We start from the raw sequence: 16,411 nt of genomic DNA on the forward strand, positions 1-16,411 counted from the left end.
TAAAGTAAGGGTAAATATCAAAGTTAGGTTAGGCTAACATGCACGTAGTCTTTGTTTACTCTTGTTATCTGTAGTGCCCAGTAAACCCATGAGCTGTCTACTGGTAAGAAAAAAAGACTTTTGAAGACGAATCTGCCTCATTTCACATTGCTACCAATTTCTGTTCACCTGGAGGTACAGAATAAGTATGTTGCCAAGCTCCCTCCTTTCTGCTAGCTAATAAAATTCTGCACCTCCCCTCCTGCAGACTGCTGGCCTTTGTTGTTTAGGTGGTGAAGTACTCGGTGTTGGGAGTTCATCTAACCTTGAAAACATTTTGGGCTGCATGGCCTGAGGCCTGGTAGGTAACACTGAGGAATTACTCAGTTACAGTTTCTCTCTGATACTGCTGAAACTTCAGACTAATGCTTATCGAGATAAATACAGCCACATGTTCTGCAGCCTCACTGTACAGGTGAGCATGGATTACTTGCCTGTGCAAACATGAGTAAATTCATTCCCGGATTGCAAATGTGGCAATAAATTAATTAGTGTCAGCTAAATGTTTTACTAGCATTTATGTCTGTTCATACATCAAAAATGATTGCGGACACCGAGCATCAGCACATTTTTATTGATCCATAACTGTTCTTGCCCAGCTGAAAACTGGGAGTTGTCACTGTCAAGTGACCCCGTGAGATGAGGCACGGACACCTGGCCAAAGCAGGCGGGTTTCGGGAGAGTTGTTTCCGGCTGTTCGTAAATTTCCTAAGTACTTCTCAAATTTTGTCACACTTCCTGACTTTGGTGTTCATGGCAGGCCGCGGGGCGCTTCACCTCCGAAGTGCTGCGCGACAGCGCTCATTCGGGGAGGGAAAGGAGCAAAAGGAGAGGCGGGAGCGCACAGGTGCGGACGCGAAGGCCCGAGGGGAGGAGCGGAGCGGGACGACACTTCACCACCACCACCACCACCTCGGGCGGGGCCCTGGGAGGAGCGGGGCCGCGCCAGCAGCCGCCCGCGGGCGCGGGGCGGGGGCGCGGCCGGGACTCGCTCCGCTCCGCCCCTCTCGTCCCATCCCCTCCCCTCCCCGCCGCCCCGGCCCCTCCCGCCCCTCGCTCGGAGAAGGGGCCGCGGCCGGGGCGGCCCTCCCGAAACCGCGGCGCTGGCCCGGCCAACAAAGGGGGCGCCGGGGCCGAGGGAGGGGCCGCCGCAGGGCCGGGCCGCGAGGGGCGGGGAAGAAGGGGGAGGAGAAGGGGGAGGACGGACGGCAGCGGCTCGCACAGAAAGTTGTGGGTCCGCCAGCGCAGCGCAGCGGGAGCCGCCGCCGGGGGACGGGTTGCGAGGAGGAGCTGGGCTGCGCCGTGGGGCAGCGCGGCCGCCTTCGCCGCCGTGCCCGAGGGGTGAGTGGCGGCCGAGGAGAGTTGCTGTCGGCGGGTACCCCGGCAGCTCCGGGAGCGGGGTAGCCCTGCGGGGAGGCGGTGGCACCGCGGCACTGGGAGGGCCTCGGCAGGAAAAGTTTGTCCCCAGCTCCGGTAGCGGCGGGGGTTCGGGGGGCAGTGCCCGCGGCGGGCGCACCTGCGGGCGGGACGGGGCGGCCGCGGGGAGCCGGGGCGAGGAGCGGCTCCGCCGTGGGGGTGCCCGAGGACGGCGGCGCCGCTGCTGCGGCCGCGCACCCCGCGGGGAGGAGGTGCCGGCGCGCCCGGCCGGCTGCCGGGTCAAAATCCCCGCCGGGCGAGCGGGGGCGGCGGCCGCTCTGCCGGGGCGGCCGGGCGGGGGCGGGCGTGCCCGGGGCCTGCCCCGCGGAGCTCCGCTTCCCTCACCCGGGAGAGGGGCTGCGTGGCTTCTCCTACACGCGGCTGTCGCGCCCTGGGCCGGCCGGGGGAGCGCCCCTGCCTGTACCCCTTTGCTGCTGGCACACGCTCCAGAGCGGTGGGAGTGGAGCTCCCTCGCTGTGCCTACCCCTCGAGCGGGGGCGTCCCGCTCGGGGCCAGCTAGGTGACGGGTGGTGGCGGTGGTGTCGAGGCAAGGGCCGTGTCCTGCCCCTCTGGGGGTCACGGCTGGGCACAAGGTGCTCTGCCGCCCAAGGGTGAGTGAAGCTTGGCTTACGCGGCTGTACCTTCAGGGGCATCCCACTTGTGCCACCCCGCGGCAGGGGCACAGCGAGTATCCGGTCGGCTGCCCCGCAACACGCGTGGGCATGGCCAGCAAGCCTCGATCCCTCCCTTCACACGCGGAGTCACACCTGGAGTAGCCCGTGGAATTACCGTGCTTTTCTGCTCCTGTGCTGTAGGTGCTGAGCCGTGGCCCTCCATGGGAGCCTTCTCCCGACGGATTTAGGCTCCGCCCGTGGCATACCGCAGCCCGCGAGCATGGCTCGTGTCTCCGAGCCGGAGGAAGGACCTGGCGGGGGACACAGCGAGTTCAGCGACATCATCAAGTCCAGATCAGGTAAACTGTCGAGGGGAACAGTGTTTTCCCCTTTTCTCCTCTACTTATAGCTTCTGACATAAGCTCACATTTTTAAACAGCGCGTTTGTCCAGCTGTGTTTTTGGGCATATGTTGGTGGTACAGCGGGTGACTAAGGTTGTTCATGCAGCTCCCTTCCTGTTACTGAGTAATAGTAATTGTAGGTCTCTGGGTTTGTTTTGTTTTGGGTTTTTTTTTGTCAGTATTAGTCAAGTCTGTTTATTTGGGATCCACCTCCGGCATCATAATTACCTCTACTTTTATAAATAGCCATGTGCTTAAAGTGCTCTTATGCAACCTAGTGTTGGTAGCTTTTGTGTTTATTCTCAGACACTGAAAATGGCAACTGTGGCTGCAACATTGTACCTCCTAAAAGTGCATCGCGGCAGTACTCACGCAGTAAATTAATGTGCTTCCTCCTTAATGTAAAACAGTTGTCTATGGCTACTCACTCAGGCATTTCCTTCAGCAAAACATTCATGTAACACATCTGAAGGTTATTGGGAAAACGTGGATTTTGTTTGGTTGCAGTGTGTTGTGGTCTCTTGAGGCTCTGAGGGATGCTGGGGTGGGTAATGAGGTACCGTTGCTTTAGCAGGGGGAGAACAGAGGTTTTGGAGGGACAGCTGTGAGTTGTTTAAACATTGGTAGAAATTTGTGCTCCATTCAGAGACTGGATGCTTGGTTCCTCAGCCTCACAGGCTTCCTTTTCTTTCTGACATGCAAAATGCTTCTGTTATCAAAAGATTTTCCTTTGATACCTAGCAAACCTAGTAGTTTGTTTTTTTTTTTTTTTAATTTTCCACACACTAAAAACTGTGGGTCTTCAGTTGGTTGTGATTTGCTATGTCAAGTTACATAGGATGCGGGTTTGATCTGGATCCCATTGGTGTTTGAATAGTTTGTTTCTTAGAGCTTTGCTTTCTGAGTCTTCCTCTTCTGGAAGAGCAGTTTATGGAAGATGCTTGTGGGTTTTTCATCTTGAATTCCATAGTGTTGGTTTGTTTTCTGCTGTTACCCTGGAACCTCTGGACATAACTTTGTTTGATTGTAAGTGTATAGTCAGCGTTTTTAAGGGCTTTGGGTGTGGGGATAGCTTGCAGACAGTTTGTATGCATGTATGTATGCAAGTACTACAGTTTTATAGGATGTGTGAGGAAACATGGATGTATTGGAGGTTTTTCATGAATGAACAAATTGTACAGTAAGTTCTGTTGTTTTGGTAGGGCACATGATTGTAAATTTCCTGTTACCACCACTTTAAATTTCATCTGTGTGAATGAGAAAATGCTGTAAATTCTAATACCAGGGTAAAAGACATGTGCACTAAATTAAAAGTAGTGAGTGATGACTGACCTTAAACAATTTTTTCTAAATATTATGCTGGTTTGGATCTGGATGTGTGATTTCTTTGAGTAAATTACTGTACTACTGTAGCTGAGATCTGAACCATTCACTCTACAAGTAAATCTGTGGGAAGGTTTTCCTAATGAAAGGAAAAATGAAAGCTTCCTGAAGCACAGGTGATAGCAAATTAAAGGCTAGCTGTCAGGACCTTAGGTATTTTGAAAAGAGAATGCCATTTTTGATACTAAGAAAGGAAAACAGAGGTTTTTTTTGCTGGGAAGATTTATCCAGCGTGAAATGCTCTTCAGTCTAAATGACTTGAAATACAGTAGAAGTGTTATCTTATTAATAGTTGGGGTAGCTAAGGCCATCTGTATGGCTTTTGAGGCTCAAGAGATCAGAAAAAAAAAATCATTTGCTGTCACTGAAAATAGGCTGTTCTGTTTCTTGCTGCTCTGTAAGTTCTTAGCACCAGTGATGTGGGAAGTCTCTTAACACTTTGGTTAGGGAGCACATGCAAATGTGCATTTAGTATTTTCACTGAATAAATAAAAAACACACAGTAGGTGAAAAAGTCTAAGTGATTTAATATGGGATCAAGTGATTTAATATGTCATAATATTTTTTTAGTGTGTATTATTCCTATGCATTTTTAAATAAGCACACTGAAAACAGTTTACTCTATTCTTGTAAATAAAAGAAGATAGATGTGTAAAGATCACTTTCTCTGTGCTCTCCTAGGCAATTTTCTGTTTGTCTATTTCGTTGTTTGTCTTCGTCTCTTCTGAACAGATCACCAAGCTGTCAGGATATTGTGGTTATTTAAATACATTCATATTCTAAAAGTGATGTTTAAGATCTATCACTAAGTCTTTTTTGTTGTTTTTCTTGTAACAACTTGGAAGAAAATTATGATTTGAAATGCCAGAATATTTCTGGGTCAGGCCTTAACAAAGAGTGGTACTAGTAAAACTGTTTCTAAATATTTGGATACAAATGTAAACTTCAGTCTTTAGCAGCCTGTCAACTGAATATATTGTCTTTTTTTTTTTTTTTTTTTGGAGTCATTGCTGCTTTAGTTATCTTTGTAAAACTGTGAAGTAGCTGGAAAGCCATAAAGGTGGCACTGTCAATACACACAGTGTGTTGGTTATTGCAAACCTGAGCTTTGATCTAAAGTCACTCTTATGAGACTGTATTAAGACACACAGAGTTTTACACCTGCTCAGGGCTGTGTGGGGCCCATCTATGCTTGTTTTTATTAGCAGAACAAGCAGTGTAATTTTTCCTTAGACTTGTAATTGGAAAGCTACCAGTGTAAGGATGTAGAACTGCAGAAAATCATAATTTCTCTATAGAGCAGTCAAAATCAATAACAGGATTTCTATTTGTCGCTTTTACAAAAAACAGAAGTGTGTGTCACAGGATTTCACAAATAGGAAAAAGTAATTTTGCAAGTATCTCATTTGTTCTTTGGAGAGTTCAAACTGAGAGGATAAAGGATAAACCACTTTGAATGGGCGTCTCTGCATGTTATTGATTATATTGGAAACACTTTTTCCTTTAGTGGTCAGCAAAAAGACTTTAAATGAATGTGCTTTAACATCTTATAAGTGATAAGTGCTTGATTTTTCCTGAGCAGAGATTTTCCATGCCCTTAATATCACTTCTGTGACTTTTGATGGGGAAAAAAAAAGACTTTTTTATGTTGTCCAATTGGCATTTATTATTTTCTGCTTTGGATATCGCTCCTCTTTGATTAAGTAGTTTGTTAGCATTGATCTACATGTAGCTACAAGTTATCTTTGAAAATATATCTTCTGCCCTTGGAATAGCATTCGACGATTCCCAAAGCTGCCTATAAAATAACTTTTAGCTATTGTATTTATAAAGGAAGCTGCTTTTTGTTCTCAGAAAGACCAACAATCTGTTTGCCTCCCTTCTTTCTGCACCAGTGGTGGACGTTGATGGCTGAGTGGTGTTTACTGGGTAGGATATTTGTTCCTGGATGGTTATGCTAGGTTTATATATTTATGATTGGTATTATTTAGCATTATCAGCCCGTGCTATTCCTGTGTCTGTATAATGCCTTTCTATGGAAAAGCAGTTTTCCTTTTTTTTTTTTTACTTACCTGTAGTATGAAGTAATGTATGTGGAGCTGATTTATATCTTCGAGAGGCATCTTGTGCAGATAGGTGAGGTTTTCTCATTGCAATAGCTTTCGGGAAGGAATGCTGTGGGATGATTGCCTTACAGTGGTGAAAACAGTGCTGTCATCATGGGCTTGTAAAACAGATGAGTCTTTGCTATGATTAATTATGGAAAAAAGACAAACTCACTTAAAATCTGTCATGGTAGCTTGGAATGGTAATACATAATTAAACAGTAAGATGTGGCAGGAAAAACATTTTTAAAAGATTGCACCTCTGGTGCATTTTAAGATATGAGCTCGCTCTCAATTGAGAGGAACTTAGTTCTCCTCACATATATTTGACTGAAAGACTGGTTTGAGAAATTGTAACATAGTTTTGGACTTTTGGGGCAAGGCTTATTCTGAGAACTGCTACTGTTGTCTGTCTGTCCCCCTGCCCCCTGAAGCAACACTTACTTGGCTGGCAAACCCCTTGCACCTGGGGAGCTCCTGGGATCTCCCTACCCCATGATGCCACATGTTACCTTTGGAACCAGTTCCTTTTGCTGCGTCTCTCACTGCCAGATAACTACAGGCCAAGTGTGCTGCTTCTCCTTTTCCATTTTGACTCTATTGGTGTGAAACTGTCAGGAGTCATCACAGTTGCAGGTGGACACTTAGGAGTCTGTCAAGTGGATGCAGAGTTGGTGTAGCCAGATTTGCACTGTGTGAACTCTTCAGGGATGTTTGTGCAGGGTGTGTGCGGACAGGGTGTTAAAGATGAGTGACAAACTTGCTCTCCTTGTTTCTAGCCACTGAAATGACTTTTTAAAGACTAAGCTTTTGGGTTGCTGTAGCCTGGCTCCTTTCTGTCAACTGTATCACTTCCTTTTCTTGGGCTGTCTGGTGGGGACAGATTGGATGCTGCAATGAAGACAGTTCTAGGGTATTGCCTAGCATTTATGAAATGACAGATATAGAAGTACCAGGCTGGTTTCTTCTAGCATCTTGATTGGTAGGTGAAGAAATAAACATATGCTGCTCCGTGTGTTTGAAGCACGACTCTGCCTTGGAATAGAAATTGAGGCTCCTCAGGGAGGGGGAAAAAAAACAACCCAAAACCCAAACCATAAAAGCAGCCTATTGATTTGCACGTGCTCTGCCAGGAAAGGAGGCCATAACCCTAAGCAAGAGCTGCAATGTGAGGCACTGTGTGTCGTGCGTTAAGTGTTTATAAAGAGGTCTAAAAGCCGGTGTGGGGAGAGGCTGCTGCTCTGGGAGTCCCCCATTGATGAGGATCCTGTGGAGGAGGGGTGCCTAGGCAGACCAGGGGCAATGAGGAGTTTCTTTCTACACCTTCCCCAGCACCCTTTGAAACTTCGTCCCCCCTTCTTCCCCCACGTCTGGGGAAAGAAGGAAGACTCTCATACAGTAGCACGAAAATATCATGTGCAAAGAAATTTTTAAAGCTCACAGCATTGGGCAGCTTAGAAAATAATTAGCTGGGCTGTGTTACCACCTCTCAGTAACTGCTCCTAATTTTGATTTTCCCCTAGACTGTTTTTCTTAGCAGAATCACTTGTCCATGGTGTGTGTTGGGGTTGACTTGTGAGCAACGAAGAGTAGGGAAATACTGTTATGAAAATCTTTTGAATACAAGTAAGGAATAGGTACATCAGTGTAGGTGTGGAAGGGGAGGAGCACGTGGGCTTGAGCTGAACTGATGTTGTTTCAGGACAGTGTAGGTATCCTAGCTGCCAAGTAGCAGTGTGGATTGGTGTGCTCAGAGCCTGCATGATCTGCTTTTCAAGTGTTGCACAGTATCCCTCCTTCAAAGGAAATTTCACAATTAGAAAAGCACAGCTGATTCCACCTATCTTGGGAACTGAGGCACTGCTAGCACAAAGTTATGGAGAACTGCATTTATTTGGATGCCTTAATAACAGTCTGAAGAACGAATATCAGGGTTTAAACATTGTGAGGTGGGAGGGAGGAGTTTCATTGTCTGACTCCTTATTGTGTTGATGAAAGAATAAGTTATAGTGCCCTGTACCTTGGCAGAAGTCTGTTTTATGTCTTTCTCCCCTCCCCCAGTGTGTTCTGGGGATGCGGCTGAGCTGTAATTTCAGAAAGTGACAGTATATTCTCAGAAGAAAGCTGGGAGTTTTAAAGGTAGCAACAAAAATGACAGCCTAAGGAAATAGAACAGCCCATTGGAATCTGTGGGTTTTACAGAAGCAATGGTAGGGCTCTGTTGCAAACTTTAGTTTTGGGACTGTGGCAAAGAACTACTGATTTGTAAATATACCAGCTGCGAAGTCAGTGAAATATCTGCCATTGAGAAAGAGGAGTCAAACTGCCATTTGTTTATTTATTAGGATATGATGTCTCTGAGCCTTTTCTTTGAAAAGACATCTACCTCATACTTTGGAGAGAATAAAAAGAGAAACTTTGATTATTGGGCCTGAGTTGGGCTCAGCCCTGAGTGAAGCCCCCCCCAAAAAAAGAAAGAAAAGAAATGAACTGAAATAAAACACTTGCAGTTATATTTTATTGTCACTTATCTGTGAGACCAGCAGGTAGGAGCTGGTACAGAGTCACTGCTCCTGACTTTAGGTCCATATCCAAGCAGTTGAGAGGACTGACATGGCTGTAGATGGTGCTTGCAGAGGCTGGGCCTGGACTGGGAGCTTGTTGTCAGTGGGGAGGCTGCTGGAAGATGGTCAGCTCTAACAGAGGGTGTGGGCAGTTCCAGTTCCTTCAGCCAAGGGTGGGGTTAAGTTTGGGTGTGTTTTGGGCTGCATCTTTCCTCTGGTGGTCTGACCAGCTCTGGATGAGAGCTGCAGCCGTGCAGAGGAGACTGGTTATCAGTGGGGACATCTACACATCTGCAGCTGTGGCAGTGAACTTGTGAAGGTTTCTTATGCTCAGAAATATGTGCACTCTTTAATAAATTGTGTTTTTAGGTATTCTTTAATCTGCTGAGTGCATGGGACAGATGCATTATTAAACATGTTGAGATGCCAGAGAGGAATAACTTGAGAGTTATGTATCTTAATCGTAGTTCCTCTTGTAAGGAGGCAGCTCCTGTGCTGGGGAAGCATTCTCTAGCAGCCTAGCATCTTTTCAGGTGTGCGGGACTTCTGCTGGATATGGAAGAAGTGGTGAAGAGCTGTTGAACCTGTATCTGGTAGGAGATGGTGACTGTGTGTTTCAGTAAAAAACCAACTTCTATCTCAAAAACATGGCATGCATGCTGGTGCGAAAGGGTCTGGCTACATGACAGAGATTAGATATGATATGTGTTCCTAAGGTTGTTTTGATGATCAGTATAGAGAATGTACAGCAGTACTTTCCAGCCATAAATTGATAATGAAGATCTTTTCTGGGTTTCAACATCTTTTCTCCTCAGCTTATTATAAAGCAGGAGGACCCACCATCCAAAAACTGAAAGATTTTGTAGCGGAATTAGACAAACATATGAGGACAGTCAGTGGAATTCAGCTGTGGAGAAACATGCAATTAAGCCATGAAAGAACATGCTTTGATGGGTCTATGTAATTCATTCCACAAATAACTTTAGTTAGTTCCCATGTACTCTGCTTTTATTTCCTCACATTGTAATATGTTTTTTTGCTCCCCCCTCCTAATTTAGATCATGGCAGAGGACCAAAGATGGAATATGCTCCTAAAATGTTATGTTACAAATTATTGATCAGAGAAAAAGTGGTATGATGGGTAAGTTCTGAAATGTTTTGCTAGCTATTTTTGTTCTTAATTTACCACACTATCCTGTATGAGCAAAGAGCAGCAGTCTGTGCATAAATAACAAATGGGGATTTATTTGAACATTTTATGGGAGCACACTGGGAATAGAGCAAAGCCTTTTGGTTTCTATGTTGTTTTAATTGTTATATTATAAAATATGATTGTATTAACAGAAGAGAATAAATAAAGTAGTATTTAAATGCCAACAGACCAAAGCCTTTCTATTGCTTCTTTCCAGGCTTTTACTTCTGTTATAGCTTTATAATGAACAACAGCTATGGTCAGCATAAATAATTTCCAGAGAGAGTTCATCACCCTTATTTTCCTGCTTTCTACATGTACATCTTGTTCTTGGATGAGACTTCTTGTGGAAATTCACGGGAACATATTCTGTTAGCACCGTGCATCTTTCAGCTTCCACAGTCTTTTGTCAAGAAAGTCTGGTGGTGTTCTTCTGAATATAGTTTTGCACTCTGGAATAGTGATGTGTAATTGCGCTGCTGTGAGTCTTGTCCTCTGTGCTCAGGAATTCTTCTCTTCGACTTGGCTGTCGTGCTGAATTTAGAGCTTGTTGGTTTGATTTACTGAGCTTTAAAACAAAATAATTTTCTTATTTAGCACACTTTTCATTAAGAGTAGAGTTTATGAAGTTTAATCAGTTATTAAAGGTCACAATGCAGATGTGAAGTATTCACTCTGGTCTTCATACTCAAAACAATACATTTATACAGTTTATAATCTGTGGAGGAGTACTCACTCTGACAGTGTCACTTGCACAGTGCCAGGTACTTGATGGTGAGGATGCTGTGTTTCACTGGCACACTGAGATTGGGAGCTTTGCGCTAATTCAGGACAAAAGGACATTTTTAAAGAAACACCCACCCCCACCCCTGCCAACCACTTTCTGGTTTCACCAGACATTTGATAATTTATTAAAGTTGTGAAACATACTTTTGGAAGATTACATTGTAATCTTGATAGGACAAGTTAAATGTTGCCAATTGTATTAATGTGGAAGTGATTTTATGCTTATGTGCACAATCAGCATGTTCAAAATGGAAAAGGAGAAAGAGAAGGGAAGAGTTCAAATGGAGCTATTGTCAGAAATCATACCATTGTGTGTTGGGCTTATTTCTATTTTGAAGGCTATTGAAACCCAGTTCAAGTTTGTTATTTGCCCTTTGAATGTTAACTGAGAGTTCCTTGGTTACAGGAGAATCAGAACTGAAAGAAAGGAGATTGTAAAACACTAAAATTATGAATAGCAGAGTTCTTTCAGAGTCTGTAGATGTCGGGCTCCTAACCTGATGTTCTGCACTGCTGCCTCTGCAGATCCCTGTTGCTCTCTTCTTTCCCCTCCCTGGTGAAAGAAACATAGAGGTATAGAGGTCAAGCTTTTGTGAGTATACTCTAGTGCTAGCAAGAAGCTTCCAGTGCCCAGATGCATCATACCACTGCTTGGAAAATTTGCTTCCATGTATATACTTATTTAAAAAAAACCCCAAACAACTAGATCAATCAAGACTTAGAGACCTGTTGATATGCGGGGATGGAGTGACTGCTGCATCAGCCAGTGGTGTCTGTTACTTCTCAGTCCTCCTGCAGAGCCTCTCCTTGAATGACACCTCTGCAGAGTTTGGACAAATGCCTTTTTATGCCAAAAGGATTAATGCACTGTCTTCTTCTTTCTTACACATCCATGTATGCATGGCAGGAGGAAGCATGAGAACCTGCTGTGAAATCTCAGGACTGAATTCTTAGGGTCTTTATGTAGATACTCCTCTGGACAGAAGTGAGGCATGGACCTGAGAAACCAACTTTTAGATTTTTTTTTTTAATGTAAAGCAGCTGTTTAGAAAGGTTTTCATTTAGGCTGTAATGAAATAAGTGGTTCCTAAAACTTGGGAGACTTGAAGTTAATGAATTCCATGTAAACTGTGTTTTGTTGTTCATATTTGTTTTAGGAGGGGAAATAATTTCCATACTAGATCATGAAGGTTTTCTTTCCAAATCTTTGAGCTAAGAATTTCCTGACTTTGAGACCTTCTATACCTGTAATCTGCTGAAGTGGGTTTTCTGTCACTACATGGTAAATAGCTTCCCCTTCTCAGCAGACAGTGTTAAATATTTCATCACTGGTAAAAGATAGTAGTTACTTTGCTTACATAGTGACTAACAGTATTGGGTGTGTTCATCTCCTTGAAGAAAGCACAGAGACAGAATGTACCTTTTCTGACTTTGAAAAACAAACAGACTAAGTCTGATCGAAAACTCACAAACTCTCTGGTTTACAAGATCAGTTATTTTTAAGCAAGGTGCACAACAGGGTTGTAGAGTACCATTTCTAAAGAAAGGAAGTGTGTTCACTCAAGCATTTTTGCTTCCCTTAGGTAAGGGTGTGTGCACTAGGATGAAAGAACAATACCTGGCCTTGCAAAATGGTTTGCTTTTGGAGGGTGATCAACCCTTGCTAGTTTGAGACTCATTCTCCCTCTTGGAGAAACAGTGAAATTAATGCTGGGAGTGCAGTGGTGAAGGTGGGATCCTATGGTCAGGCATGTCTGAGGCATCAAGTGGGACGGTGTCTTGGTGGTAACGTGCCTTTTTCGTGTGTCACACTGTATAAATTGCAGTCCCTAAAATAAATGGAACAAACTGGAAAAGTGTGTACTGGACTGAAGCAAACTCTGTGCTCATCTATCTCCTGTTAGCACTAGTGATCCACTATCAGTTGCAAGACTGGGATATTTTACTTCTCAAATTGAGGCTATGTTTTATAAAGATAAAATATAGTAGCCTGCTCTCTGCCAGTGTGTATAAACTTGCCTCAGTGTATGTAGCTGGTTTGGCTGGCAGAATCTAGGCTTGAAAGATGCTTTGGAGCATTTAACTGGATTTAAAATGTGGGATCTTGAGTCTGATGAGATGCCTGTATTAGAAAGGTTCTGTTGCACATACAAGCCAGGGATGCATGTAAAATGTGAACATGGAATGCAACATAGAATGGCCAGCCACGGTAATTTACAGCCGGGGTGACTCCGTGCTTGCTGGAGGCATTCATTTATTATTTGTCTTGTCTCAGGGGATAACTTGTGACTGGCTGAATAATATTTAAAAATAGATGTCCTGTTCAATTCCAAGTATAAGGATAATCATTTTTGAACATAATATGCAGTTAAAAATAATTATCCAAAATAAACTAAAAAGCCCTAAGCCTTTATTTCTGAAAAACATTCTTGTGTTCTTCCCAGAAGTTGCTCTTTTTTGTGTGTGTGCATGTGCGCGTACTCTGTTACTTCCTCTGCCTTGTTCAACTTCATGGGTTTTCTTGCAGTTGAAGGAAGACTGCAGTGATTGATTCAGTGTATGTTGCACAGTGTATTGGGAAAGAGCAAAAGAAAAAGAGCTGGAGATGCCTTTTTTTTATTCCCCCCCCTCCCCCTTGCTCTCATCATGGTATGAGGGAAGGGTAAAGGGATGAATGTGGCAGTGCTGGTTCCCACTGCCCTGGGACATATCCTGATGTGTGGCGGGGCTGTGTGCTGACACCCGAGGCCCCCTGTGCCTCTGTTTTTCAGGCAGCATCTCCTCTGTGCTATGAACAGAAGGCAATTAGAGACAGTCTGAAAATCTAGTGAAACAGGTGGAAAATGTCATACTGTTTTTTGCTGCTGGACTCTGTTGCCTCCTTGGCTTCACCTTCCTGTCCTGGCAGGTATTTGCAGGGAAAAAAGGAATCCTCAAGGATTTAGCTGCTGCTTTATATCATCTTCACAGAAGATAACTCCAGTGAAGTCAGGATTGTTTACAGAGGTACATCTGTGAATATTTGTACAGTGAAGACTTGGTGGAAGATGAACTGAAGGCAGTAATTACCAAGGAGACTTGAGGGCCTGGTGTTCCCAGAGCAGCTGGGTGGGGAAAAAGCCCTTTGCTAGGATAGTGGAACCGCAAAGGGCCAAGGTGTTTTAAGGCATCTTCCCCAAAGGTTATTGGAGGAGTTGTTTGTCACCATGGCGGAGCCATGTGCCGGGATGCTGGCACAGACCGACTGCATGGTTCTCAGCACCTGCCTGCTGTGCAAGCACCTGGTTCCTGTCCTGGCCCCTGGCCATTGAGCACTGTGAAAAATGCACATCAAAAGGGGTCACCTTTTCCAAAAAGTGGCTGGGGGCATACTTGGAGTGGTACCTGTCTTTCCTGCCACTGCTTCCTAATTAGAGCCCCCATGCCAGCTTGTCACTGCTGACAAGTTTCTGTCACTGTTCAAGTTTTCAAAGGGTTCACTGACCATTCCTCTGAGCACCTGACTGCAGTGTAGAATGAGATGGGGCCCATTCCTGGTGTATTGTACAGAGAGAAGATGTACCAGGAAGAGACTGAGGGGCCAGAGAGCATTGAGGGCATTTTGTAATTAATTAGGGAAGTCCCAAAACCTTCTGGGCCAGAAGGTTTTTGTGTTTGTATGTGTTTCTGCACTGGAGAGGTACTGCTCAATGGTCATGTTCAAAGCTGTAGGCCAAAAAGAGGAATTTAGTGATGGAACTGGCAGTGCTAGTTTAGTGGTTGGACACTATGATCTTAGCGGTCTCTTCCAACATAAATGATTCTATAATTATGGAAAAGCTGATGCTGAAAGATGCTGGTCTAAGTGGAAGAGAGGCTTGCAGTACATCTTGATTCCCACCCTTCTTCCAGGAGAAAGACACTGTAATGACATTAAGAGCTAGAGAAAAGAAGCATTGCTCTCCTTTTTCTTCTCCAAAATAAGACAACCACAACAAACCCCTCCATTGCCTATATTGACAACCATCCAGCCCCCAGCCCTGGTGATGGTTTTGAGAATGTAGTGTTACAATGATAAACAGCTGTTGTGTTGCAAGGGGGCTGGCCAGCACACAGGGACAGTTCTGATACATTCCTTTTAACAAAAACCCATTGCAGGAAAAAGAGGGATGTTATTGCTGTAGTTGTTTACCTGAGGTGAGATAATGCTCACGATACTTATGTCAGTGTCAGAGCGCAAATAGCTGAGATGCTTAGAAAGGAGGAGAGCTTAGGGCTGTATATAAAAAGGAAATATGTCACCACATAGATAATGATGGACCCTTTGACAAGAGATTGAGTCCATGTTTGCCTGGAGGAAATGTGGGGGATATGTATGGGGAGCTATTTCCTTGGTTTACTTGGTGCAAAAGTGGGTACTGAGCTGTGATGCAGGGTATGCACAATACAGAGTGTGCTAGCTCGAGCACAGTGGTGCTCTGGCATCTGGCATTGAGGTAACAAGTGTGCTTAGAGGGGCATTATGTAGGGTTATCCTGGTCAAATGTCTCCTAGCTCTATGATCTCTGTATTGCATTCATTCACGTGTGGTCAGTACTGAGGCAAACAATGTGGCATGTTGTGGTTGGCCCAGTTGAGGTCTGGTTCTTGATTACTTCCTGGGAGAGGTTGCTATCCTTGGTGTTCCTGAATTCCCACAGGAATCTCATGCTATGTGCATTATGTCAGTAAGTGCAGCTCTGCCCCAAAGAGGAATTCGAGTGGTACTTCTGCTCCAGGGCACTTTCACACTGCAGGAGCTCTTGCCTTTTGCAGCTACTTTAATGTTGCTCTTACTGGTTCACTTGATGCTACACCTAAATTAGAGGTTACTGGGTTAGGTCAGGGATCACTGTAGCATGTAATGCCCACTTCTGAGGCAGATAAATTTTTCTTCAGCAGGAATTAGGGTAGAAGAGGAGCATATAATACCTGGTGGATCCCATAGCTTGTGGCTTTATGTATAAAGAACATAATTAAATGCTAATTTATTTTCTGGGTTCTGGGCAAAATATCACATGTGATGTGGAGGTTTTTTTGCCTATTAACCTGAGCAGGGTGCCTTTAGTACTGAGAAAACTAGTGTGAAAGCAGTGAGGGGTCATAAAAGCCATGACTTTTTGTAGGCATGTCAAATTTAATTTTACTCTCTTTGCGATACAATGTTGAAAAGGTCTTGGGCTGCTGTACTCATCCTTAAAGGATTCAGTGTCCTTAGTGTAGTTGATTAAATGTAATTTCAGGATTGAGTCTGTGATTGACAGAGCCTTCTCTGAAGTAGTCCAGATCTGCTGAATGGCCTTTAGAGGAAATGGGATACACTGCAAAACTTTGGAGCTGGCTAGGAAAAATTAGTTCGTGTTGTCTAATGTACTCAGTGGAGAATTTGGTTCTAGGGTGATTTGGGCAGAAAAGGAAATGAAATCTCTAAATTTGCTGCTGGTTTTTGCTGTGGAAGTCCTGATGCATCCTTTCTTCCACAGTGCTTCCCTGCTGCTGTTGGGCAGAGGAAGCTGGGATGGACCACAAACCATTAGTCAGGTGGTGAAAATGGACTGTGTCTTTATAACGTTTAGATAAAGTGCTAGGAAAAATGAAGACTGCTTAGAAATGTTTTGCTGATTAATTTATATTCCCTGCTAGTTCTCATCTTGTTTTGTTATAGCTTCTTATTTTGGCCCTGCATTTTCTGGCTTTAACTTAGATTTGTCCCCATATAGTAAAAATTGCTGAAAATGTAGCATTCATTTGAACTCCATTTTGCTGTCTATGGAAAGAAGGAGGGGGTTAAAGAACATGACTGCAAATGCTGAAAAATGGTAATGTACTATAGTGATCATCTGAAACAAAAATTTGTGGCATAGAGAAGTGCAACCTGATTATGAAAGCATT

The 16,411-nt window shown here is 44.4% G+C and overlaps 1 protein-coding gene across 1 annotated transcript in view; it reads left to right on the plus strand.

Moving 5' to 3' along the window:
* The first annotated feature begins 1,278 nt into the window (after window positions 1-1,278).
* The window catches only part of UTRN (utrophin), a 356,635-nt gene continuing 341,502 nt past the window's right edge, over window positions 1,279-16,411 (plus strand). The window contains exons 1-2 of the mRNA XM_048296202.1: window positions 1,279-1,380; window positions 2,271-2,428. Coding sequence (XP_048152159.1) covers window positions 2,350-2,428 — 79 coding nt within the window. The 5' untranslated portion in view covers window positions 1,279-1,380; window positions 2,271-2,349. The remainder of the gene's footprint in view (window positions 1,381-2,270; window positions 2,429-16,411) is intronic.

This window comes from Corvus hawaiiensis, chromosome 3 (assembly GCF_020740725.1).
Source record: "Corvus hawaiiensis isolate bCorHaw1 chromosome 3, bCorHaw1.pri.cur, whole genome shotgun sequence".
Taxonomy (NCBI): Eukaryota; Metazoa; Chordata; class Aves; order Passeriformes; family Corvidae; genus Corvus; species Corvus hawaiiensis.